Raw genomic sequence first — 26,775 nt, forward strand, 5'->3', positions numbered from 1 at the left:
ACCGGTGAGGCCGTGGATGGGGCAGGGACACGCTGGGACCCCTGGCACCACCAGCGCATCCCCACGAGGCCGGGCTGAGCCCAGCACCGGTGGGGCAGGGAGGTGCGAAGCCCCACGCGATGGGGTCGGACCCGATGTGGTCGCGCCTGTGTCACCGCTGCGGCGCCGCCGGGCACACGTGGGGGGCTGCGGCGAGCGGCGAGGGGGCCAAGAGCAGCGTGTCCCCAGCCCACAGCCCTCCCCAGTGCCCCTCAGCAAGGTCCCAGCCCCAGAGTCACCCCACAGCCCCTTTACCTTTCGGTGCGCCGGTGGCTGCCGGGTGCCTGTCCCCCGTTGCCGGCCGCCCAAGGTGGAAACCCAACTCCCTCCTCCTCCGGCACAGCCGGCTCCTTGTTCCCCGCGGCAGGGCGGACGGCCAGCGCCCGGCCAGCGCCATCAAAAGGGACTTTTCATTCAAAAATCTGTCCTCTGCTGCTCGCAGCCGGGCCCGGAGAGGCGCAGCCGGTACGGCAGCATCCCAGCGTGCGCCTGCGGCCCGGCACCGGTGCAGCTGGTGATGCTGAGAGGCAGGAGCCGTGCTCGGCCGCCGCCGCCGCCGCTCCTCCGGTGAGGACAATGCGCTCCCCGCCGCCCGCGCAACCCCCCGTCCCAGCGGCACCGTGAGCTGTGGGCCCAGCGCCGGCGGCTTCACTGGGGGTGGAGACACAGCCCGGCACCCCCAAGCTGGAAGGGAAGGGAAGGGAAGGGAAGGGGGGTGTTGGGCCCCTCACGCCATCCGGTACGGCACAGGAGAGATGGGAAGTGGGCTGTGCACAGTGAGGCATGGGGGTGCTTGGGGGGCCCTGCCTGGAGCTCCCCCCATGCTGGGCAGCCCCCAGCCCCGCTGTGTAGCGGGGCTGGGGGCTGCCCAGCATGAGGGGAGCTCCAGGCTGGGCCCCTGAGCACCCCCAGCCCCATCCCTGCCTCCCCTGCACAGCAGCTCCCAGCACAGGAGCAGGGCCCGTGGTGCTGCAGCACCCGTGGGAGCTGCCCCAGCTGGAGGGAGGGGGGTGACATCGATGCTGGGATGTCCCTGAGCACATGGTGACACGCGATGGTCCCACAGCACCCCCACAATGCTCCCAGCAGCCCCAGCATGGAGCAGGGGGGGGGGTGTCCCAGTGCTGTGGTGGGAGGCCTCTACCCTCAGACCCTGCAGTGAGGGAGATGTGGGGAAGGGGTGCAGGGCCTTCCCCAGCACCACAATGGCTCTGCTTCCCCCTGCCCCCCACCCCAAGGAAATCACTCGGGTTTGGCTGAAGCTGCAGCTTAGGGCTCAGCTGCTGCCTCTGGGGATTGTCCCCTTCCCTCCCCTGGGCACCCAAAAAGGCTCCATCCCCACCCATGGGCACCCGGCAGCATGTGAGCTGAGTGTGCAAGTGCGTGTGAGCTGCTGGCTCCAGGACCCTCCTGCTGCCCCAGGGTGAGTGCAGCACAGACCACGTCCCTCCCAGCACCCCTTGGCACCCAGCCCTGGGAGGGGTGACCCCCACCTTCCCGCGGGACCCTGGGGCTCAGTAGCGCCTGTGCCGCTGTTCCAAGGGCCAGGACGTGGCTGGGGTGGCACCTGGTGCTTCCTACAGCTCCCACAGATCACACAGACACAGAGCTGAGCACGTCTGAGTTTAATCCCCCACCCCAGCCCAGCAAGGAGCCCCCCCACCCCAAGGAGCCTGGGGGCAACCGGCCGTGCTCCCCAGGCTGCGGCTTCCGCCCCAGCCGACACTGGCCAGCGGCATCCCAGGGAAAGGTGGTTTCTAAAGGTGGTTTCTGCAGCCTCAGCCCGGCTATGGCAGCACCACGATCTTCTTCTGCAGGGTCTGGGTGGGGAACAGGACCCTCCTCATCACCACGTCCAGCTCCTCCAGTGCCAGCTGGGCATGCAGCACCGTCGCGCCGTCGGGCTCGGCTGCCACCACGTGCTTCAGCAGGCGGTAGAGGTCCCGCAGCACGTCCCGCAGCACCTGGCAGAGCAGGGGAACCATCAGCACTCACCAGCATCTCACCTGCACCCAGCACAACCCAAAACACAGCCCTCGGCACGTCCTGGCAGGAGCAGTGACTGCCAGTACCAGGACACGGGGTCAGCGGTGGCACTGCCACCACAACAGTGCCTCAGGTGCAAACCCCAACCCCCCCTGTGACTCAGTTTCCCCAAGTGCTGGCAGTGCAGTGGGTGCATTGAGGGGAAGGAGAGGAAGCTGTGAACCCCACTGTGGGTTTTCCTGCTGGGAACTGGCTGCTTCCTCCACTGGAGCACAGCTCCCACAGAGTCACTACCAGGAAGAGGGGAGGGAGGTCACAGCCTGTGGGAACACCGGGCACCCCCAAGTGAGATCGGTGACAAACACCTCCCACGGCTCCTGAGCACCGGTGCTGCCCCGCGGCACGGCCCAGCAGCTGGGAGGGATGGAGCCCAGGAAGGATCCGGTGCTGGAGGAGCCCTTCCCTCAGTGGGGGAGGCACAAGCCAGAGGTCCTGATCCCATTTTAAAAAGGGTAGATAAAGGCAGGACAAGGGGGATGGATTAAAGCTGAAGGAGGGAAGGTTTAAATTGGATATTAGGGGGAAGTTCTTTGCAGAGAGAGTGGTGAGGGGCTGGAAGGGGCTGTCCAGAGAGGGGGTGGGTGCCCCATCCCTGGGGGTGTTCAAGGCCAGGTTGGCTGGGGCCCTGGGCAACCTTGTGTAGCTCCAAGCCTGGAGGTTGGTGTCCCTGCCTGTGGGAGGGGGTTGGAGCTCTGTGACCCTTGGGGTCCCTTCCAACCTATGCCATTCTATGGTTCTGATTCCACAGGACTGGGAAGGGGCAGGGGCTGTCCCCAGGGGTGCCCAGAGGTCACCCACCTCGGTGGCCTTCTCGCTGAGCCCCCGCAGCAGCACCACCACCACGTGCACCGCCGCTCGCCGCACCTCCGCCGCGGGGTCCGTCCTGGCTATGGCTGTCAAGCAGCAGGTGACCTGTGAGGACAAGGTGGGGGGGAACATTGGGCTGGGAACATGGAGGGGGCCCAATGGCACAGCCAGCCTCCTCAGTACCTGCAGCAATGCCCCACACCAGCCCAGGGCTGGGGGCAGAGCCGAAGGAGCCCAAGTAACCCCCTGGCAGGGACAGCCAGGAGAAGCAGCAGTGCCAGCGCGTTCCCGACATCGCCGCGTGCGGGGTGTGGGCAGCTCCCGGGCACAGCCACTGCCCCACCTGTGCTGAGCAGCCACAACCCAGGGAAGAAGCCTGAGCACCATGTCCCTGATGTCTCCCAACGTCCCTCTTGCTCCAGAGGCACCAAAGCTCCAGTTCCCACTGGCACACGGACCCGCCAGCTGCTGCACTGCGGTGCTGGTGGCAGCCTCATTCGGTGAGGTGCAGCTGGAATTAGGGCTGCTGGGGTGGAGCAGGCAGCACTGTGGCTCCTCGGACTGCTGCTCCCTGCACAACCGACCCCTCCTGCCAATTATCAGGCTCTGAGCCCTAAAATTCATGGCTGGAATTGCCCGAGTGCCCTCGGCTGTGAAACAGCATCCATGTATGGAAACCCCAGGCTGTCTTTCCCCCAGCAGCCCCACCATCTGCTAACGAACCGCCCTCGTTAACGAGCCATGGTCCCACGCTCCCCAGGCAGGGATGTGGGGAGAGGGGCCAGCAGTGCCAGCATGGAGCCGGTACCTCCTGGACGATGGAGCCCAGCTGAAAGCCGAGGCGCTGGCAGAGCTCGCCCAGGTTGGAGAGGCTGCTGGCCCGCAGCGCGGCGTCGGGGGCCCGCGCGCCCCGCAGGAAGGCCTGCACCAGCGGCTCCCGGTGCCTGGACACCGTGTCACCTGCAAGAGAGAGCGTGGTGGCATGTCACCAGCAAGGGAACACCCCCAGCCCCTTCCTCCCACAGCCCCTACGCCATCTGGAGCAGATGGATTGGGTGTTACCCACCACCACCACCTCCCTCCCCTCCACTTGCAGCACCACAAACAGCTGGATGCAACATCTGGGGCACGGACAGACCCACAGCAGCGCCAGACATGAGGACATCACGAGGCAGCCCCCCAGGACAGCACCCACCCCACGGCAGAGACCGCTGGGCGCACCCCACACCCCCAGCTGCTCAGCTGGGGCTGCCACAGACCCAACGAAGCGTGAGGCCCGAATCCTCACGTGATCCAGCCCCCAGCCCCCAGCCCCCACCCCAATTAGCGCACGGAGGCGCCAAGGATGTGCGAGCCGCCTAATTAGAGGTCGGCGTGCGGAGCCCGTGACCAGCATGAGCAATCGCCCAGCGCCAGGGACGCCCCGGCCGGCGGCTGCACATCCCGGGGTGTGGGCACGGCTCCCACGGGGATGGAGCCGCTCTGGCTCCCACCAGGATGGGGCTGCTCCATCCGGGGAAGCACTGACAGACTCGCTGCCCTGCCAGCTCCACAGTTTCCCAGCGCTCCCAAGCTCTGGAAGGCCCTTGGATGCTGGTGTCCTGCAGCTGATGAGGTAGTGGGATGCTCTAAGGATACAGGGATGGGACTCTGGGCTGCCCTGGGATACAGGGATAGGATAAAGCCTACGGGCACCACCTGTGACACTGAGGGCAGCCGCGCTTCTGCGGGGAGGCAGCCTGTGCCATGCTCACACCCCAGGAGGTGGCCAGGGCAGCCTGAGGGGTGCAGGGGGATCCTAGCACAGTGCATCCCCACGGAAGCCAACGGCACACCAGTGCTGAGCCGGACAGCCAGGGAGAGCACAGAGCATTTCCCCTCCCTTCTGGCACACACAGAGTGGAGCTGATGGGGTTGCAGGAGAAGCTGCTAAGGGTTAGGGGCAAGGTCTCCACCTGCCCTTGTGCCACATTCAGCCCCGTGTTACTTCCATGCAGAGGAACAGCACCATGAGCTCAGGATGGGGTGGCCACACACTTCCAGCCACATTTGCTGGGTGACAGGCACCTGCTACAAGCCCCTCAGGAGGGATGGGGCAGGAACAGGGACATGGGCAGGGCTGGGGATGGCACAGTGGTGTCCAGACAGCAGCAGGAGAGCTCAGAACAGCGTCAGCGCCGCTGCAGAGCATGGAGCGTTTCTGGGAGCACCAGATAAATCCTCCCTCCCGAATCCTGAAGCTTTGCAACAAAAACAACTGGGTGCAATTTGTTCTATAAATACACAGGCGAGCCAGGGCGCGCCGGAGCCGCTGCCCGCGGCGCAGGCACCACGGGGAGGGGGGGGAGCTGCAGCAGAGGCCGTGCCCACCCTCCTGCTGCCAGCCGTGCCGTGGGCAGCTGCTGAGGGAAACCCGGGGCGGGGAGGCTGCAGCGCTGAGTGAGCTGGACACATGGACAAGGCCAAGGGGCTCAGCCCTTGCACCGCTCGCTGGAGCTCCATGGAGAGATGAGGGGATTGCTGGCCTGGAGGATGTCCTGTGCCCAGCCCAGCAGTGGGGCTAGGCAGTGGCAGGATGTGGCTCAGGGCCTACCAACCAAGGCAGGACACCTGCAGCCAGGGATGCTGCTGTGGCTAGGTGACACCGTGGTGCCCAGAGGATGGCTCTGGCAGGCCAGGCAGCCAGCACATGGCACAGGAGCTGCAGGGATCAGGAGGTCCGGGCTCTGCCATAGCCAACCAGGGAACAAAGCACCTGGCTGGTGGCTCCCACCTGGCTGTCCTGGCAGCGCAGAGCTCCGCTGCCTGCTCTCACTGGCCTCACTCTGCTGGGGAGTGAGACGAGGTGTTGTAGGACGTGTCCCAGCAGCAGCACCTCAGCCAGCTTCCACCCCTCGGCCCTGCGTGTCCAGGCGCTTCCCAGCAGCCTCCAAGCCCAGTGCTGCTGGCTGAGGGGCCGGGGGGCTGCAGCAGGATCCATCCCCCAGCTCCTGCCCAGCAGCAAACCCCAGCCAGCTGCCCTTTGGCTTCCAAGCCCCTGCAGTAGGGCCACGGGAGCTGCGGTTGCTGGATGCAGCCAGTATGGCTGTGCCCTTGGACTCACCCAGCGCCCGGGTGACACGCATCAGCACCTCGCCCAGCTTCATCCTGGTGACAGCAGCGTCCTCTGTGCCCTGTGCTGGGCACCCATACTGTGCCAGCAAGACAGGCAGGATCCGCTCTGGGTACTCGCTGGAGAGCAAGGCTGCTCCTGGGGGAGAGAGGAAGATGCATGTCGGCACCAGGCTTCAGGGCAGTATGTGCCACCACCCTTGGCTGTGCCACCTGGTGCAACCATCACCCACAGGTGCCCCTGCACTGCGGTACATCCCACAGCCCCTCTGCACAGAGCCGTAGCGCTGGGGCAGCCCAGCACCGGGCCTGGTTGGGTGCCAAGCTGTAAAGTAAATAACCAAGCAGTTGGCAGCGGGGGCCCAGTCTCTGCTGGCTAACGGTCACGGGCTGGGCAGAGTCACAGCACGCTGCAGGACTCATCCCAGGGCTTGCCAGGCTCTGGCGCTGTGTCCAGTTGCCACTCCCAGCCCTGGGGTGTCCTCATCCCCACTGGAGCTCCACGAACCCCCCAGGTTTGCCTGGCAGCCAGACCCACATGTGCCCTGTGTGTCTACGCTGTGGGGCTGTGCCGGCTTTGCCATCCCTCGAGGGATGCAGGCTGGTGGCAAGCGCTGGGCAGGGCTCTGGGAGCACCGAGTGCCTCTCCATTGGGGAAAGGCAGCTCTCCCCCAGGGAAAGGGCGATGGCAGAGGCTGCCCTGGCAGCACCAAGCACTGAGTCAGGATGAGCCCCAGCTCCTCTGCCCTCCAGGAGCAGCTGCCTTCACCTCCAACCCCGTTCCCCGGTTATCACATGGCGCCCGGTGTAGGTTACCCTCCACAAGCCCGGACACACCCGGCAGCGCAGCGACCTCTCCTCTGGCATCACCTCACCAGAGCCCGGCTCTGAGGGAGCCAGCAGTGCTGCCACAGCCAGCTGGCAGCTGAGCCCCATTGCTGCAGTGGGGAGCCCAGCCGGCACAGCGCCATGCACGGCACGCTGCAGGTGCCGCTGCCAGCGCGGCGCGGGCTGGGTGAGTCACCACCGCAAGGAACCGCGTCAGGGTTAATCACCGCCGCAGCCGAGCTACGAAACACGGTGGAGGCAGCTGCACAGGGAGGATTAATCACCCGGGGACGGTTGGAGCGTTGGTGTTGCACCGGCAGGGCAGGGATGAACCCGTCCCACTCAAGACCGTACAGGCAGAGGGAAGCACAGTGATAAGCTCCTTCTCCAGCTGCCGCTGAAGGGTACCTATCCAACGGCAGCCGGGGTGCCCGGCAGCGCCGGTACCGCTCCGGGTCATGGGAACAGCACCTCCCTTCCCAGGAAGCCGTCGCACTGCGCCCCGTCGTACAGGGCACCTGGGTAATCCCAGGCATGAAGGCATCTGCCAGCAAATCCCAATGGGGAGTCCCAGCTGTGTGGCTATGCCAGGGCAAGCGTGGATGTGAGGGATTCCCAGGAAGCAGCGTGAGTGGCAGCAGCACCCGGTGCCCGCAGCAGCAGCCTGGAGCCTGCTCCCTGCCTACACAGTGTGGCTGCTGCTGCTTCCCCCCACAGTGAGCTGTGAGATATGATGGATTGGGGAACTGACCCAGAGAAGCTGCTCTGCTTCCATGTTCTCCAGCTGGCACCACTCAGTACTCACTGCCTTGGCCATGGGGAACGACGTGGCAGCACCCCGAGGGAGCACCAGAGGGTCCCACAGCCCCAGTTCCTTGGCCAGCCTCAGCCACATGGACCAGTGAGCCAAAATGTCAGGCAGGCACAAGGTGGGTGCCTGGGCTGTGCCCCTGCTGTTCTGAAACCACAGCCCTAGGTTGGTGGCACAGACCCAGCTCGAGGATGGTGACCAGCTCCCATCTGTCCTCCCAGGGACACCCTGAGCACGAACCTGCCCAGGGCTCCACCGAGGAGGTGCCTGTGGTCTGTGCAGATCAGCAATTAAGTCAGAGAATAAATGAACTAATTATGCACTGAGAAAGCACAACTGGGGGATGAAGCCCAACAGCTTTGGGAACACGGCACAGAGCCAACACGCGGCTCCCGGCTTGACCAAACAGCACCAAGACACCATCCAGGAGGGCAGGAGATGCTGAGCCCCCAGCCCAGCTGCAGCTCCACTGCTCTGTGCTCTCACTGCCCAAATTCCCCCCAAGCACAAGACTTCCTCCTGCGAAGCACTGGCATTGCCCTGGCCTCACTCACCTTGGATGGCTGAGAGGTAGACGAAGGCATCCTCATGCTCCATGTTCTCCAGGAAAACCTGTGAGGAAGAGGAAGCACTGTTGGCAGGGGCCCCACGCCGGGCTAGCAGCGGAATGCTGCAGCCCCAGTCCCTTGAACCAATGGTGCTGGCAAGGTCAGAGGGCCGCGGTCACACTGAGCAGCCCCAGCGTGCCGGCACGCTCAGCCCCAGCTCCACACCACGGCACAGGACCAGGACTGTGGTGGGAGCCTGTTACCTGGAGCAGTTTCTCCTGAAGCTGAAGCGCCTCCGGATCCCGGTGCACGATGAGGCCGGCGAGGTGGCGCAGGGCAGCTGCCCGGACAGGGGGCTGGGGGTCATAGGCTGACACCAGGAGCTCCTGGAGCCCGGCTGGGGACGGGCTGTCGGCACACGGGGCTGGAGCAGGACTCGAGGTGCCGGGCTCATGGCACGTGCTCTGCTCTTCATTCCTCTCACCGGGAGCCAAGGGGCTGCTGCAGTCACTGCTGGGGTTGGGGGCTCTGCTGGGGACGCTGGCAGGGCTCTGTGTTCCCATCCCTGGCTTCTTTCCCAGCATGCTGTCAGCAGCAGCACCCACAGTCCCGGGGCAGAAGGCCCCGTGGGTGCAGATGGCGATGCGCAGGTCTGCGGCCAGCTCCTGGGTGACGGGCTCGGGGTAGGTGTGGGACAGCTCCTCCAGCAGCGGCACCAGCCGCTTCAGCACCGAGAAGTCGCTGGACTGCAGCTGTGGGGAGGGGGAGAAGCAGTGCTGGCACCGCAGCAAAGGAGGTTCGGCACGCTCCCAGCACGGCCGGCAAGCAGCCTGGAGGCCAACCGGCCACCTCCACACCACAAGCAGTGGGAGATGATGGGATGGGCAGGATTCCCAAGGTGAGCAGCACCCACACAGGACCCCTCGCATTCAGCACAGGAGCTGAGGTGGGGACATGCCCCCCACCATCCTGCCAATGCCATGCAGGGCTTGCCTTTAGTCCTGCCCGGACCAGAGCTCCACACAAGGCGTCTGGGACCTGTCTCCCCATCCCAAGTCTGCAGCACCCCAGGGGGAAAACTTTCTGCACTGAGCTGGATTTGACTGCTAATCCCAGAAGCAAAATGCAGCTGTAAAACCTGAGAAGTGATGCTTTAGCAGAGATTTTTGGGAAGCTTCTTGATAAATGTGGAAAAATCCCTTGGCCACTGGAACCCAAAGGACCTTCCAGCTGCCTCTGAAACCTTCCAGGTACAATATGTGGAGCTGTGCTGCTCCCGTTACCACCAGAGCAGGAGCTCTCCTGGGAGGGGGCCTGTCAGAGCCAGTTTGATGTTTTCCCCAACTAAATAACGTTCTTTTCCCCATGTCAGGAATTCAGCAATAAGACACACTGAATTATTTCTCCATTAACAGTTGGATTTTCCTTGGGGCGAGTCTGGGGATGAGGAAACCCTGGCAAGCTCAGTGATGGAACATGAGGCAGAGCGATTGCAGTGTGCTCACAGAGGTGGACTGCTCCCTGTGTAACAGGCTAACGGAGCAGTGAGATGGTTTTAGGGAGGATTTTCAAGAACAGGAAGCTCATGAAACACTGGCAAGTCTGTTGTGCTCCAGAGATGGAGCCTGTGGATGCATCGGGGTGCTGAGGATGGACTACTGGTATTTAAGATGCTGTATGTGACTGCGTTGCTGGGACATGCCTTCCTGGGAGCAGTATTTAGATTATTAATTAAATAACTGGTCTCTCAGGGGTGTTCTGCTGAGATCAAATCCTCAGCCAGTGCCCTGGCCCTGCTCTGAGGAGGAACAACGTGTATGTATATGTACATGTATAGACACACATACACGCTGGGACTGAGCAGGGAGCCCAGCCCAACCAGGCTTCGGAGTGATGGCAGTCCCCCTCGGTGCCTGGTGTCCCCCCACACTGCACCCCAGGGCTGCCAAGCACCCCAGCACCACCCCCTCACCTGGACGGCTCCGCCGAGCATGGCAGCCACGAGCCCCATGGCCATGGCCAGGGTCTGCGCCTCCGCCGCCGCTCCGGGCCCCCGCGCTGGGCTGATGCAGGCCCGCTGCAGCGTGGCTGCCACGAACTCCTCCACCTGCCAGGGGAGAGCACAGGAAAAAGGAAGAGCAGTTGGATGTGTGTGTGTGTGGGGGGAGGGGGAGATCCCCAAGGTGCTGCAAGGAGCCTGTCCTTGCCTGCACCTCAGGGTGCCCTCCCAGAGCCCCTTCAGCTCTCACCATCTCCGTCTGGCTCTGGTTGAAGTTTTCCAACCTAAACTTTTTGGCAGCACAACCACATAGGAGCCTTTCGTGTTGCCCACTATTTGTACCCTCCTGCCCCCCCCTCAGACAAACCCCAGGTACCTCCACAGCCTTCTCACCACAGCCCCGGGACAAGGCGATGGTTGACCTGCAGTGGGTGCTCTCCCAGGGCAGACCAGCCCTTCCTTCATCTCCTCTCTCTGCTCCATCTCCTCTCCCGGCTCCACCACAGCCGTGCCATGGGATGGGAGCTGGAGAGCCATCAGGGTTGTGAGGGAGGGTCGGGGTGGTGGCAGTGACAGGGAAACACAAAGGGTTCAGATAAAATTGTGCTAGAAAAACATTGGCCTGGGCAAATCCAGATGGATGCAGGAGCAGGAGAGCTAAAGAGCTCTGGGAAGGCTCTGGTACTGCACCCCCCGGTATGGCCAGAATCGAGCAGGGATTTAGCACAGCTCACACACTTCATCACAACAAAAATCCTGCTGCAAGCTCTGGGGATGAACACAGCCCCTTCCCTGCCCCAGGCTGGGGCTGTTCTCAGCCATCCACCGTTGCCTGGGACAGTTTCAGCTCCCACCAGCCACCCCATCTCACACATCTCTGGCCGACGCCAGAGCCAGGCCACCAACCACGTGTGTCACTTACTTCATCATTGTCTCACAATACTTTTGTCATCTCTTTTCCCCACCCCATAACGATCCTGCCTGGCCAGCATCGGCCTTCCCAAGGTTTGGCACCAACATCTTTAATCCCACAGGCTTCCTGCCTTTCTAAGGGAGCCTCAAATCCCCCAGGTTATTTCCTCCACGCCTCTGCCAGCTGCGTTGGCACCGCGCAGCCCCAGGCGAGCTTGGTGGCTGTGGCAGCACCCAGCCGTGCTGGGAAGGGGCTGGATTGGGGTCTCTCCAACGTAACAGGGGCATTGTGAAAGAGGAGGAACTGTTTTGCTCCTATTTAAGAAAACAAACTACAAGGGCACTAAGGTCCTGTTGCACCAAACCCCACATTTCCAGCCCCTGGGGTAGAGGCGGTGGGTGCAGGCAACAGCGTTTCCTCATCGTGGGGAGAAGGGATCCCTGCCAGCTTTGTTAAACTCATCCCATGCTGGGAGGGGGGAGGCTGGCAGGGAGGGGCTGCCAAAAAGGTTTAGGAACCTTCTGGGCTGATCAGCCCAGGAAAGAAATGCCATCAAACAGCAAGCAAAGAGCAAGTGTCAGAATGTCTGCTCTGACAAAGCAGCGACACACAAGCTGAATGGGTTGGGGTTATATTTAATGTAAAATTCAAAAAAAGAAGGAGCATGAGGAATAGATAATCCTTCAGTAGACAGCTACTGAGAAAAACAGCAGGGTTTTCAAAGAACTCTAATCTAGGAGGAGAAAAACCCCACCTTAACCTGGGAGCTTGAAGCTTCTGGGCCAGAAGCTTGAAAAATAAACCCTGGGGCACGTTTCTGCCTTGTGCAGGAGGAGAGCAGCTTAGTGTACAGAGGAAATCAAGTCAGTCTCACCAAACTCGGTTGTGGGGGTCAGAAATGGCAAATAAACCATGCAAGGGAGGGGCTGCTGCCATTCCCAGGGTTGGGAAGTGAGATCCCCTTGCACCCACCCCTTTGCAGCATGGCTTTGTGCTCCCAGCAAGAACAAACGCTCCAAGGAACCGGCTTAGAAATCCCTCTGTCCCAGCCCCAGGCCGTCCTGCCTGAAACACAACCCCCAGGTGGAAGCACAATGGCTTTTTGTCTGGGGTTCTTTGCCAGAGGTTGTTTCTCTTTGTACTCAGCTCAGGGCTGGACCCAGAAACCTGGAAAATCCTTCCCCAGCTCCCCTCCTGACTCTGTGAGCCAGGGATGGGAGCTGGGGGGTGTGATGGAGAGGCAGGTGAGGACAAAGCCACGCTGGGCGCTGCACCGACAAGCGCCGCACCGGCTCCGGCTGTGTCCCCTCCACAGCACACACAAAGACTCCTTTGTCCCCAGGAGAGGAGTGGGGAAACCTGCCTGCACTGCCTGCCTCTGCCCAAGCTATTCACAGGGAACTGCAGGACCAGGTCACCGAGTTACCAACCAACCAACACAGCCCAAGCCCCACATGAGATGAGGAAGTTTAAACACCAGCCAGCTGGGGAATGCCACACTGCCCTCAGCGCAGGACAGCCGGTGCCCAGCAACATGGGCTCTCAAAAGACTGTCTTTTAATGATCCTTTTTGGCACTGGGAGCAGTAAGTCTCAGCTGGCCTTTGAAATAGTATTTCACCCGTTTTGTGGCTGCCCATTCATGAGGATGTGGACCAGCACTGGCTGTATGAGCACAGCTACACCAACCCCACTGACCGGCCACACTGCACAGTGTGGGGTGTCTCAACAGCAGGAACCAAAGAAAAGCCACAAATGGCTTAACAGTGGGCAAGGGGTGAGCAGGACACGGTGCTGTGCTGTGCCAGCCCAGCCTGGCCGGCAGCCCAGCTACCGCAGCTTCCGGAGGTGGCTGCTGAGACATGTCAGGAGAAGCAGGCGCTGACGCCACGGCCAGGCAGCAAGCACCCACTGACAGGTACAGATGTCCCTAAGCTTTGTTAACCTTGGAGGAAGTCTTGCTCAATCTAAAGGTGAGAGGCTGGGAAACCAGAGTTCTGAAGAACTACAGGTTTCTCTCTGGGTTTTCGGATGCTGCCACAGACACAAACACGAAGACGTCTGGGCTGGTCCCTGTGGCCTCTGCAGCTCGCTCTGCCCTTCCTGACAGGGCTGCACAGGGCAGCGTCTTGCCAAGACACTTCCAAGTGGATCAATAAACTAACAAACTGCTTTTCTGGGGATTTCCCAGCTTTTTCCAGCTGTTTTTTAGCCAGTCTCCCTAAAGCCCAGCAGCCCAGAGCTTGGCCTGCTGCACACCCTGATACCCAGGGCTTCACCATCACCTACCTGCTCGATGTCGGTGAACACGGTGTCTGAGACGCTCTCACAGAGCGCAGCCACCAGCTGCAGGACCAGCAGCTTCCTGCTCTGATCATCGTGGTACTGCTCCAGCTCCAGGAAGCTGCGTCCAGGCCCCGACGCCGACTTCGCCACCTCCTCCTCCTCTGCAGCCACACGAGTCAGCGCCTGTGGGGAGGAAGCGTTAAATAGAGGCAAAATGTGCATTTAAAGAGTTAAGTAGGGGCAAAACCAGCTCCAGGAGCACAGTGGTTATCACACCAGTGGTCCTGGGTTCACCCAGACAACCTGTCTGCTCTGCAGAGCTCACGCTGACTCCTCACACGACCAGGACCTTCTGCTCGCTACATCAAAAAGGTCTGTGGGCTGTCGGTGGGTCCTGGACATCCCACCCGTGACCCAGCAGCGTCCCTACACCCAGAATGCTGCAAAGCCCTGTGGGACCAGGTGCTGGGGCTCTACCTGCTAGCAAGGGCAGAGAAAGTACAGCCCAGGCAAGGCCAGGAGGGAATCACAGGGCTTGGAGCAGGATCAAACATGGATTATTCATGGCCTCATACACATCCTGATGCTTCAGACACACTCCTGTTGTCAAAAGAGCCCAGGGGAAGGAGGGTTAACCCCTCCTGGGGCCAGGGTTGATGTCTCAAAGAGCCCCAGGGGAAGGAGGGTTAACGGCTCCTGGGGCCAGGGTTGATGGCTCCAGGCTCCTGAGACCCCCCTTTGGCATCTGCAGACTGTTTGACCCAGGAAAACCATCCCTGCAGATACTCCCCCAGCAGAGCCTTCCCTGCCCTCACCTTCAGGCAGCGGATGAAGAAGTCTCCGGCTAGACCGCTCTCCTGGCAGCGAGACAGCAGCTCCACCAAGCTCTCCACACGACTCTGCTCTGAGGAAATCTTCTGGTAAAGGGCCTCATCTTCATCACTGGAAGGGGTCACAGTGTCACCACGGTGTGAGTACACAGACACCCTCCATGGCAAGGTGAAACCTCACCTTCCTTTGGAAACCCTCGGTCACAGCACTGCCAGGGAGCTGCCTGGGCACAGCCCAGCCAAACTCCTGCTCGGTTCATTCAGTGTACCTATCGTGCACTCTGGTATTAACTCCAGGAATGACATTAACCAGAACAGGGAGTGCAAATCACGTGCCTGACCCAGCCATGCTGCAAGGAACTGGACTGGCATTGGCACCCCGCGGGGTGGGACAGACGCAGGCAGGGCCACGGCCCTTAGGGAGTGATTTTAAAGCAAACCCAGTGCAAACCCTAGGGCAAAGCTTTCCCTAACTCAGGGCAGGACTGGACTGAGATGAAACCAAAAGCAGCGTATTTGCAGAGGGGTTTGTCAGGGGCACAGGCAGCTCCCAGCACACGCAGCCTGAGGGCACTCCCAGGGCTTGTACCTGCCAAAGAACAGCCCTCCCCTTGTTAAACCAAACTGCCAACTGTCCCAGGGTGCATGGCTGGAGTCTAATGGCTGCAGTTTAATCCCCACACGGCCACACTCTGCCTCTACTTGTAGAGACCATCTGCAGGAGCAGGAGGGGAGCTCGGTCGCTGGCTCGGCGGCACTGGCACGGCTAAAATCCTCGCCACGACGGTGCCACCTGTGCCCCGGGGATTCTGCTCACTCCATGCAGGAATGATCTGCCACAAGACAGGCTCGGGCTGGAGGGTGGAAGCTGGATTTGGGGAGCATTGGAACTGAGGGAGCACGTCCTGTTCCCAGACATGCTGCAGGCAGGACTCAGGAAAAGCAGAGTGCATGCCAGCACTCAGGGAGAGCTGCTCTGCAGGGCTGAAAGAGCTCTGTGCTGGGTACAGGGAACACAGAGGCTGTGTGGAAACGTGGCCTGACCGAGCTCAGCACAGCCAGCCAGCTGCCTGCATGACTGGGGGGCACCAGCCCAGGGTGGGACAGCACCAGCAGCCCACTGGGCTCTGCCTGGCACGCTGTGAAAAGCCCTACATGTGGAATGATGCCTGAGCACAGCCCCAGTGCTGCTCACCTGACTGTCGTCTCCACCACCACGCTGGCACCACCCTCACTGCCCACACAGAGCTGGCACTGTGGGTGGAGGGGGTGCACACTGCTGCTGAGCCCCACAAAGCCTTCCAGCACGGCCAGCGACGCCTCTCGCTCCGACTTCTCCAAGAACCACAGCAGGATCTCCTGGCACGGGGAGCTGTCAGAGAGAGAGAGAAATGGCAGTGAGCTGTCTGCACCCCAGCATTGCAAGGGGACCAGGTGTCTCTCTGGGCAAGGGAAAACACAGGAGAGCTCTCAAGTGGCTACAGACACTCCTTGGGATGCTCGGGGCTGACAGCTCTGACAGCCAAAGGCATCTGTGTCCGTTTACAAGGGGATCAGGAGCACATCCCACCCTTCTGGCCTTCCCAGATGGAAGGATCCTGAGAGGTTTCAGGCCAGGGAGGAAGGGAGCACTGCCTGAGCAGTGTGCCTGCACAGGGGACAGCCACCTCCATGCAGCCGCTGCTTCACGCCAGCATGACAAAGCACAGAGCTGTCAGCCCTGCCAAGGAGGAGGAAGGAGACAGGGAGCAGGGAAGGTGGCATGGAAACCCCTGCCAAGGGAAGATGCAGGTTAATGAGGTGGAGTAGCTCTGCCAGGGGTCTGGAAACCTGAATGCTTCCAGGCAGCTGTGGTTTGAGGTACCCCTGCCAAATTCCTCTGCACAGAGAGGAGCCAGCAGCGAGTGCTGGCCCAGCAGCAGCAGCAACTTGGCTTGTTCCACGAACGTGCCACAGCGCTCACTGTGCTCTGACATGATTAACAACATGATTAACGATGCCTTCAGCAACAGCAGAGCCCCTGTCTACACAGACCTCTCAGGGAAAGCCCACAGGACCCCTACACCAGCATCACTGAAGCAAAGTGTGAACCCACCAGGAGCACGTTCACCTTGTGCTTCCAAGAGCCAGTGCTCAAGCTCTTTCTGTCAGTTTTGATCCTGTTTTTAAAGTACAGAGATTCCCCCCTGACACCCAGCCAGGTCTCAGCATCACCACCTCTAACCAGAGCCAACCCTGCTCCCAGGCAGGCACTCAGAGCTAACCAGCTCCCCCAGGGCTCTGGTGGGGCACGCTGGCCTCTATGCCAAACATCTTGGCTTCAGGGAAGAGAAAGAACAGAGACAAGAGCTGCTTCCTCAGGCACAGGGCTGGCAGTCAGGTCAGTACTGTGCCCATGCCCACAGTCACTGCCTGCTCCAAACCAGAGCTCCTCAGGGTGAGGAAACTGGTCCCAGCTTTGGTATGTGCCTGTTACAGAGCATGTCCTTTGGAGGTGGGCCCAATGGAGGAGATCAACCCCCTAGAAGAAGCTGAGCTGCGTCCTTTCTTACCGTAAGTGTGACACATTCTGCTTGGCAAAGGAATAGAGGGAAAAAACCACTCCCATGACTGACTGTAAGGATCCCAGCAGCAGGCTGGAGCTGTCATTCCCAACCACATACACCTACAGAGAGAAGGGCAAAGGGGGGAGAGTCAAACACCTGCGTGGAGCAGAGGGGAGGCAACGGGCAGGACAGAAAGCAGGTCTGCGTGGAAGGGAGGATGGCAGAGGGTTTGCAGCCTCCCTTCCTGTCAGTCTGGAGCCTGCTTTCCTTGGAGATGCCATATTCTGTACAAAAAGCAGCCTTCAGCACTGTCTTTCTCCTAAATATTTGTTTAATCACAGCAGGGCTCCAAGCTATGGAACCAGGCAGCCAGCTCCTCGGGAAGGCTGCTGCTCAGGGGCAAGGGCTGTGTTACAGAGAGGCACAACAGGCACCTTTGGATCAGCCAATCTGTATGGAAATGCTGCACCCAGAGCCAAATCTCAGCTACAGGGACTGGTCCCTCACAGGGCAGCTGGGCTGACACGTGCCGGGCTGAGCGAGTGGGTACAAGGGCTTTGAGGAGGCCGTAGGGCCACGCTCTGCTCCTCCACCTCCCAAATCACTGTCTGTGCCCTCCTCCACAAAACCTGCACCCCTTTCCCAGGCAAGCCACTGTTCCCAGCTCACTGCATGCAGGTCCCACCTCCCTGCCCACAGAGCTCAGAAGAAACGCCCCTGGAAGTCTTAAAATGTTGTGTTTCCTTTTGAATCCTTCTGAAGGAATTGTCCAGAACTAAGAGCCAGGCAGGACCCTTCCAGCCACAGCCACCATGCTGGGAAGCCAGGCCAGAGAAGGGTTAAATACCAATCCTTCTGGGTTCAGGGTTTACTCAGGACTGCTGTCTTCCAGCAGGTTCTACCTCCCCCTCCATAGCTCTGAGCTTTAAATAAAGGTGGGAAATAAAGTGTCCCATGAGTTCTCCAAGGGACTTCCAGCTCGTGAGATCCCTGCTCAGAAGGCATCCTGCTGCTTTGCATCAGGGTGCTCCCTGCAATCCTCCCCATATCCCATCCCTTCGCACCAGGGTGCTCCCTGTACCCCATCCCTTCGCACCAGGGTGCCCCCTGTACCCCAATCCCTTCACACCAGGGTGCTCCCTGTACCCCATCCCTTCGCACCAGGGTGCCCCCTGTACCCCAATCCCTTCACACCAGGGTGCTCCCTGTACTCCAATCACTTCACAAGAGTGCTCCCTGTACCCCATCCCTTCGCACCAGGGTGCTCCCTGTACCCCATCCCTTCGCACCAGGGTGCCCCCTGTACCCCAATCCCTTCACACCAGGGTGCTCCCTGTACCCCATCCCTTCGCACCAGGGTGCCCCCTGTACCCCAATCCCTTCACACCAGGGTGCTCCCTGTACTCCAATCACTTCACAAGAGTGCTCCCTGTACCCCATCCCTTCGCACCAGGGTGCTCCCTGTACCCCATCCCTTCGCACCAGGGTGCCCCCTGTACCCCAATCCCTTCACACCAGGGTGCTCCCTGTACCCCATCCCTTCGCACCAGGGTGCCCCCTGTACCCCAATCCCTTCACACCAGGGTGCTCCCTGTACTCCAATCACTTCACAAGAGTGCTCCCTGTACCCCATCCCTTCGCATCAGGGTGCCCCTTGTACCCCAATCCCTTCACACCAGGATACTCCCCACACCTCCAGACTCCAGGATCACCCACTCCAGGGCTGGGAGTGCCCTGGGATCAGGCCAAAGCTCTTTTACCTGCTGGAGGCAGTGTGACAGCCCAGGTAGGAGGGAGATTGTCCTGATAAGTTCCTGCCCTCCCTATGGATGCAAACAGCCTTTTTCCTGTGTTAATCCCCTCGGAGCCATCCCTCCTCACCAGAACCTCCTGCACACAAAGCCTCCCTGATGAAGCCCCAAGGATGGTTTCTCACTCAGCATCAAATGACACTTGCTAAACAAGAACCATCCCCTCCACCCCCCCAAAAAAAAAATCCACAGGTTGGAGTGTCTGTAGCTAATCTGGGTGCTGTCAGGCCTCCAGCTCTGTGCCTGGAGGGGGGGATCCGCCCCCTCAGCACCCCCCCCAGCACTCCTTGTGAACTGCAGCCGCAGAGCAGCCCTCCAGACCCGTCTCTGCCTGCCAGCTAGTTACAACAGCTCATTACCAGGCAGAATACAACAATCACAGCGTTTAAGAGCTTAGCCTGCCCAGGGGCATGCCAGCAAGCAAGTCACCAGCTTCTTAAAACTGAATTCCTGGGCTGGAGATGTCCTCCTGGGTTGGAAGTGGGCTTGCTGTCAGGGCAGGCAGAGAAGCACTGGTGATACTGGTGGGAAGGGCAGAAGGAGCGATGAGGGAAGGTTGCAGAAGAGAGGCCTCCACCAGAAGCCTGGTTCCCTCACAGGGAGCACAAGTATGGACACCCACCTCTCCCCCAAAGGCCAGAGCCACGCTCTGTGCTGCCCAGTGCTCTGCTGCTTGTTGTGGGGGACCCCCTGCCCTAAGGAGCTCTGCAGAGGTGATGACTCTGCACCATCCTGCCCCAAGACGCTGCCTCCAATGCAGAAGATGGTCTGTGACTGACAAAGCCAGAGCATTTCTCCTTCAGTATCCCTGTTTCCTTCCACGTTCCTGTGCCCCAGAACTCAGTGAGGGCTGGGAAAGCTGCTGAGCTACAGTGATCCCCCCTGCTTTGGCAGCCTCCAGGTACCACCCTGCACAGAGCAGCTCCAGAGGGCATGGCAGCAGAGGCAGCTGGACACCAGCAGCAGATGCTGAAGGATTTCACCCACCCACAGGTTTAAAATTAGCTTTGTGGAGGTGGAAAGCCACGTGTGGCAGGGTTCAGCCCAGTACGGTCCCTGCAAAGCAGGCTGCTCCTTCTTCCTTCCTCACCCATGGACTCCACCTGTCCAGTGGGACCAGACAGGCTGAAACGCCTTCAGTAGGGGAAGAGGGGCCTCAGGGACACCCAACAGGGACCAGCTGCAGTGTGTCCCCCCATTTCTGGGACACAGAAGGGGAGGACATGGCTGCTAACAGCTGAGCTGCTGCTCACCCTCCTCACCCTGCTCCCACACACTCCCTCCTTCCTACCAGCAGCTACTGGGATAACAGCACCAGGATAACCACACCGGGATAACGGCACTGGGATAACCACACCAGTTATCCCACCTCTCCCTGCAGCTCAGGAGTGCCACCTTCACTCTCTTTTGCACCCTGGTGGCAGCTCAGCAGCCTCAGAGCTGCACCGAGCCCATCCAGTTCATCGTGCCCCCTTCAAACACCTCAATGCCAACTGGCTGCACAGCCACCCAGCAACAAGCCAGGGCCTCACCAAGCTGTCACCACAGCAGGGCTGGGTGATCTGGCACAGCCACCCAGCAGCAAGCCAGGGCCTCACCAAGGTGCCACCACAGCAGGGCTGGGTGATCTGGCACAGCCAGATGCTTGCTGGTACCTCGAGTGCCACCATCTTTCCTGGGTCACTCACTTGAAGCGTTGGAGCTGGCTGCTGCCCACCCTTCAGCAAGGGGCTAAAGCTGCAGGAGCCAGGGAAAGGCATCCAGCTCCAGGACTCTGGCTCAGGCTGCCCTCTGCAGCCCTGGGAAGCAGGCAGCACCACTCCCAGCAAGCTCTGCCTCCCATGCAGGTAACACCAGGAGCTATATTATCCACACCCTGCAGCAAGGAAACTGAGGCACAGCAGCACTAAGAGGAGGATGGGGCAGCAACAGCCTGGCAGGAGAGCTCAGGCAGGATTCCCTATGGTGTGTCCTTCACTCAGGCCACCAGTACTCCTGGCTGGGACCTGCCTGTTCTGTGGCCGCAGCCTGAGCCCTGAAGCTGCGCTGACAGCACCCCCAGACTCCAGTCCCACAGGAGCTGCTCAGTGTAGCAACGCTCAGAACATCTTGCTGCAGCTCACAGAGGATCTGGAAGCCCCACAGAGAGCCCTGGCTCCCAGCCCACCACTCAGACTCTTCTTCCTTTGCCACAGCAGGCAGCCAGCAGGGAACAAGCCAGCCAGCACGAGCTGCTGCCATCACACAGAGTGTTTTGGGGAGAGAGTGCTCAAAAGGATTCAGGCAGCGCCTCTGGTACCCAGCACAACACCAGCACTGGGTAACAAGGTTATTCTCTGCCTCAGCATCCTGGCTGCAGGAGATGCTGGGTGTGGTCACAGCCTGAGACACCCCAAACTGCTCAGAGTCCCACATCAGCTCCCTCTTCACTCTCTCCCCTACCCCGAGGCCCGAGTCGGACACACACCTTGAGCAGGTCTTCCACACAGCTGCTGAGTTCTGCCTCTGTCACCAGCACAGTCCCTGCAGGTAACTCTCCCACTGCCAGCTCTGGAAACAAAGGGCAGGCACATCAGCACCCCCACGTACAGGGGTCTCCAGCCAAAGGGCAGCCCCACTGCTGGGCCCTGACAGCTCCCTCACCCTCCCTCCATCAGGGCAGCCCTCCTTAACGGTGCTAAACACCACCCCAGCCTTGTAAACACCTCAGGGTTATGAGCAAATCAAACCAGACCACAACTCCTTGACAGATTATTCCCCAGAGAGCTCTTCAGTCAGCACGGGGAAGCGGTGTCTGTCTGTCTGGAAGTCCTGAAGGAGACTGTCAGAGCTTCCCAAAGAGCACACAGCAGGACCCCCACTCCTTGGGTCTCACTAACTGGACTCTGGCACTACTAAATAGAGTGCAGCCAGACACACGGACACGACGGTGACTGAGGCAGCAGAGCTTTGTCTGCTCAGCAGCCCCGGGGAAAAACCTCAGGGAGAAGGAAAACCGCACTGTTCTGGGTGTTGGGGGGGTGGGCAGAGCCCCGCGGGTACCTGCTGCCCCAGAGCAGCGCCGGAGCGGTGCCAGGAGGGGCTGGAGGAGGTGCCGCTCTGCCAGCTGAGGGTGCTCTTTCGCCATGGTGAGCAGCGTCGCAGCGGCCACTCGCTGGAACTGGAGCGCCGTCTGTCTGTCCTGGATGTGCAGCAGGTCCAGGATCTGGAAGGAAAGCCCACCATAAAGGAAGAGAGATCAGCAGCTCCTCGGGATGGGGAGGGGGATGACAAACCGCCCTCCTTGGAGTCAACAGCAAGGAGGGAGGAGACTCCTGGACGCTGCTTTGCCTGGTATTTGGCAGGACATTCCAGAGCCCATCTCCCTCCTGTGCACACACCAGGCAGGACATATTTCTGGGCTCAAACCACAAGCCTGCATCGCTCCATCAGCCAAAGGCTGGAAGCAAGAGCCCCACTCACACAGCCAGGCTGGGAGCAAGAGCCCCACTCACACAGCCAGGCTGGGAGCAAGAGCCCCACTCACACAACCAGGCAATGTTTTCTCACATTTCAGCCAAATTTGGAATTTAAGAGTACCATGGAAATGTATCCCACTGCCAGAGCAGCAGAAACACCTCCACCACGTCGTGCTGGCTCCAGCTGGGCCTTGCCCAAACAGAAGTGACATTACTGACACCCTCCGAGTGAGCAGGGGGGAGAGGGACTGACCTGGGGGCACACCAGGCTGTAGTAATCCTCGAGGGAAAGGCACTGCTGCGGGCAGGACGCCAGGATCTTTGCCACCGCCTCGCATTTCCTCCAGTCCGCAGCTGCTGCTTCAGCACCAGCGCCACCTGCCAGGCCAAGCAGAAAGCCAAGAGCAGCTCAGACCCACGTACAGCAGGGCTGGCTCTGGCTGAGGCCAGGTGTTTGGGGCCAAGAAATGGATTCCTGGGTTTTAGTACTCCCTATAAACCAAGCATCTTGCAGGAGACACCTGAACTTAGCGACAGGAGGGGGAAATTACTGTCTGAGACGCTAAATAATGGAAAGTGACTTCTACAGAGAGGGGTCTGAGGTGAAAGGTGGAGGGAGGTTGTGCTTGGATGGTGCCATCGGGTTGGTATTGGCCAGGGGAGGGTTTGGCACTAAAACCAGCAGGATTCAGCTTTTGGAGAACAAGTTTCCCTGGCCCTAAAACCAGCAGGATTCAGGTTTTGGAGAGCAACGGCTTCCCTGGCACGAAGAACTGCAGGATTCAGGTTTTGGAGAGCAACAGCTTCCCTCCCTGGCAGGAAAGGGAGAGCAGGGGAGGAAGGCTGCTGTGCCCTGGCTCGGGGATGGGTCTCACTCCACCAGTGCTGAGCAGGACTCCCCCCACACCAGCACCAGTGCTGTGTGTATGGGCAAAGCATGCTTCAGACACCCAGGAGGTACGACCCCACAGAGGCATAAAGGGGATGAAATGAGCTCAGAGGCTTTCAGGTCAGACCTCAGCCAAGTGCAGGTACCCCAGCTAAGGGCATTGACGTTTGGGAGTTCAGCAGAGAGAGGGGATAATCCCCATGAGCATTACAAAGTCAGCCTGGCCTGACAAAAGCCCTTTCAGTGCTCTGATGGCACCCTCACTCCTGGGCCTGTCAGGGGGCCAAACGTCTGGGACACAGGGTCACTGTCTCTTTTCACCTGCCACCCTGGAAGCCAAGAGCAGGGTCAGAGCCCCCCTACTCACCGCCTGTTCCCTCCATGACGCCCCGAACCACGGCCTGAACCCCGTTGGGTCTCATCAGCCTCTCAGAGAGCAGCTGACCGCAGAGGCGCCGCAGCCACGCTGGAGCCCGAGCCAGGCCCGGCTTTGTTTCCTCCCCAGGAGAGGGAGAGCTCTGAAAGGAAACAAAGGAGCAGATTTGCACACTCCTGTGCAAACCCCTGCTGACAGCAAACAGCCCACACCCTGCCCCGCAGGGCTCCAGGCCTGCTAGGAGCACAGGACAGGGAAAGGGTTTTAATAAATCACTCCTGCATCCAGCAGCACAAAGGTAATTAGGGCTTAACGAGAGAGCCCAGCCTTCCCAGGAGCATCCCTTCACACAGAGCTTCCCTCCTTTAATTAGAGCCTCACAGGGTTGGGCAGTAGCCCCGAGCCCCTTGTTACTGAACTATGCACGGGGGGCTTGGGGATGAGTTGGCTTCGGTGTGGGTAAGGGGTCTGCAGTGGTGACTTCCATGGGGACCTGGCACGAAGTGGATGTGGCACCGTGAGCCCACAGGCTCCCTGGTTGAGCAAAGAGATCCCAGGATGGCTGAGTGATGGCCACGAGCCCACCAAGCGAGCGGTTCTAATGGGGTGCTCACTCCAACACCTTGAGGAACCAAGCCAGCCCTGCCACACTGGTGAGGGACAGAACAAATTGAGTGTTTCCAGTCAGAAGAGAGCCACAGCGATCATCTACCCCAACGGCCCAACCACCTCAGGGCTGCCCAGTCACAGCGTGTCTCTAAGGGTGCTGCCTGAGCATCAGCTCGGGTTCTGTTTAACCAGACCACTGTGGAAGAGCCATGTTGCACACCATGAGCACTGCCCCAACGTTAAGTGCCTCATATGGACCCCCCCCAGCCCTCAGGAATGAGTAATGTGCGATCCCAGCCAGAGGGTCAGAGGATGGAGCTGACAAACCCAGGCAGCGAGGGACCCTGAGCTCACACAGGCCCACGGCAGGACCCGAGCTGAGGCTGCCTGAGCATCACTGGTGTGTTTGCACCAAACTGGTTTTTGGGGCACTGGAATGTTCCCAGTAGGGTGGCCGTGGTGCCCTTGGGAGTGTGGGAACACAGAGTCTCAGCAGGGCAGGCAGCATGTGCCCCGCAGCAGGGCCAGCCCCGCTGCCGCCGGTACCTGCTTGGGCCGTCCCTGCAGGATGAGCAGCTCCCGCACCGCCAGCGGCTGGTAGACACGGTCCAAGATGTGCCGCAGGGTTTCCCGGCACCGCGCTCGCTCCGACTCCGAAACGCCCTGGAAAAGACCAACCCCAGGGTGATGAGGACGGCCCTGGCTGCCGGTGCCAAGCCTGCCAGGTGCCAGCGTCCCCCAGCCCCTCACCACGCTGCTCCCTGGCTCCTCATCCTACATGAGGATGAACACACATGGTGCCAGAGCGGTCCTGGCACGGACAGGAGCCCAACACAGCCACAGACCCGTCCACAGGGTGTGGGGAGGTGAGGCAGGACACCCCGAGGCGTTTCTGGCCCGGGCCCCAGCGCTGACCAGGCAGGGGGAACAGGAGAAGGAGCCCACGGACCTGGCAGTGGGCAGCGGGGCCGTGTCCCAACAGGCAGAAGCCGGCGAGGAGGAGGCCGAGGTGGCGGGCGAGGAGCGGGGTGCCCAGCGCGGGGTGCTGGGCCAGCTGGGCCAGGGCAGCGGCGGCAGCGTGGAGCCGGGCCCCGCGGGCAGCCGGTGGTGCCGGGAGAGGCGCAGGAGGCCCCGGGCGCTGCCCTATGCCCGGCGGCAGGTACGGCACCAGCCCCAGGCCCACGGCGGCCCGCAGCGCCCGCTCCACGGCCTGGCCCTGAGCCACACTCAGCGTGTCGGCGCCGAGCGGCGGCGCGGCCTCGGGCCCGGAGCTGGGGGCGGCGATGGGGGGGGTGGCGGCGGCGAGCTCGGCCAACCGCTCCTTCAGGCACAGCAGCAGCGCCAGCAGCCCGCAGGCCGTGGCCCAGCCCGGCTCGGCCTCGTCCGTCGCCCCGGCGGCCAGCGCGGGGGCCCGGGCCAGCACGGCATCCCGCAGGCCGCGCAGGGCCGCCCAGCCCGGCGCCCGCCGCAGCCGCTCCTCCAGCTCCGCCGCGTTACTGCGCAGCGTCTCCGGCCGCAGAGCGCCCTCCGGCCCGGGCCCGGCCTCGCCATCCCCTTCCCCAGGCCCGGCGGGCGGTGGCGGCCGCAGCAGCAGTTCCAGCGCCTCCACCACCCGCTCCAGCCCCGGGCCCGGCTCCGGCTCCTTGCCCGCCGCCATGGTGGGGCCGGCGGGAAGGGGAGGAGCGCAGCCCCCCGCCGCCATCTTGGGGCGGGAAGGGGCGGGACGGCGGCGCCCGCCGCCATCTTGGGCGGGGCTGGAAGGAGGCGGCGCCATGTTGGGGCCTGGCCCGAGGGGAGCGGCCCCGTCCTGGCAGCTCGGGAGGGAGCGCCCGGGACGCGGCCATCGCCTCACTTGCTAGCCAGGCCGCGCCTGATGGCGGTGCGGGAGCCCAGGGCCGCTGCCCCGCTCCCCCCAGGCGCCGTGTGGGAGCTCTGGCCGCGTCCAGCAGAAGTTCCCAGCTCCCACAGGGGAGACAGGCACCGCTGCCCGCAGCGAGGGAGCCCCCAGCTTCTCCATGGCACAGTCGGCCCGGGGAGGAGGCAGAGCCGTTCTGGGGCCAGTTACTGCGGGGGGCCCTGGAACAAACGGCTCCTCTGTGTGACAGGGTACATCAAGCAGCAGCTCGCCTGTCCGAAGGCAGGACGGCTGGGAGGCCTGTGCCAGCCCCCTGATGCCTGCAGGCACCGTGCGTGGGCTGCCTTGTTGCTCTTTCCTTCCAGGACAGTGACTTGTGGAAATAGACTCCACAGACTCATAGAATCATAGAATTGTAGGGGTTGGAAGGGACCTCGAGAGATCATCGGGTCCAACCCCCCTGCCAAAGCAGCTCCCTAGGACATATCACTCAGATAGGCGTCCAGGTGGGTCTTGAATATCTCCAGAGAAGGAGACTCCACACCCCCTGGGCAGCCTGTCCCAGGGCTCCCTCACTGGGAAAAAGTTCTTCCCCATGTTGGTGTGGAACTTCCTATGTTCCAACTTGCAGCCATTGCCCATTGTCCTATCCCCACAGACCACTGAAAAGGGGCTGGCTGATTCCCCCCTGCATCCCCTGCTTCAGATAATTATAAACATTAATTAGGTTCCCCCCTTAGTCTTCTCAAGGCTGAACAGTCCCAGTTCACTCAGCCTTTCCTCATAGGGGAGATGCTGCAGGCCCTTAATCATCTTCGTAGCCCTTCTCTGGACTCTCTCCAGGAGATCCCTGTCCTTTTTATACCAAGGAGCCCAGAACTGGACACAATACTCCAAGAACTGGACACAATACTCCAAAAACTGGACACAATACTCCAAAAACTGGACACAATACAGCCCAGAAGGTTGTACAGTAGGTATATTTATTACGTGTAGATGCACAGGGAGCCAGCA

General features: G+C 61.1%; 1 protein-coding gene across 1 annotated transcript; it reads right to left on the reverse strand.

Moving 5' to 3' along the window:
- Nucleotides 1-1,686: 1,686 nt before the first annotated feature.
- On the reverse strand, nt 1,687-25,608 carry TANGO6 (transport and golgi organization 6 homolog; the record flags this gene model as incomplete). The annotated part of the gene is made up of 17 exons (XM_084270098.1): nt 1,687-2,003; nt 2,884-2,997; nt 3,701-3,852; nt 5,996-6,142; nt 8,197-8,254; nt 8,454-8,942; nt 10,163-10,297; nt 13,391-13,570; nt 14,203-14,329; nt 15,413-15,589; nt 16,770-16,882; nt 21,042-21,124; nt 21,617-21,779; nt 22,286-22,410; nt 23,289-23,439; nt 24,453-24,569; nt 24,856-25,608. 17 exons carry the CDS (start codon nt 25,606-25,608, stop codon nt 1,827-1,829), a joined length of 3,261 nt encoding a protein of 1,086 aa, XP_084126224.1. The 3' UTR covers nt 1,687-1,826.
- Between the last annotated feature and the right edge of the window lie 1,167 nt (nt 25,609-26,775).

Source organism: Gallinula chloropus (assembly GCF_964237585.1).
Source record: "Gallinula chloropus genome assembly, chromosome: 13".
Taxonomy (NCBI): domain Eukaryota; kingdom Metazoa; phylum Chordata; class Aves; order Gruiformes; family Rallidae; genus Gallinula; species Gallinula chloropus.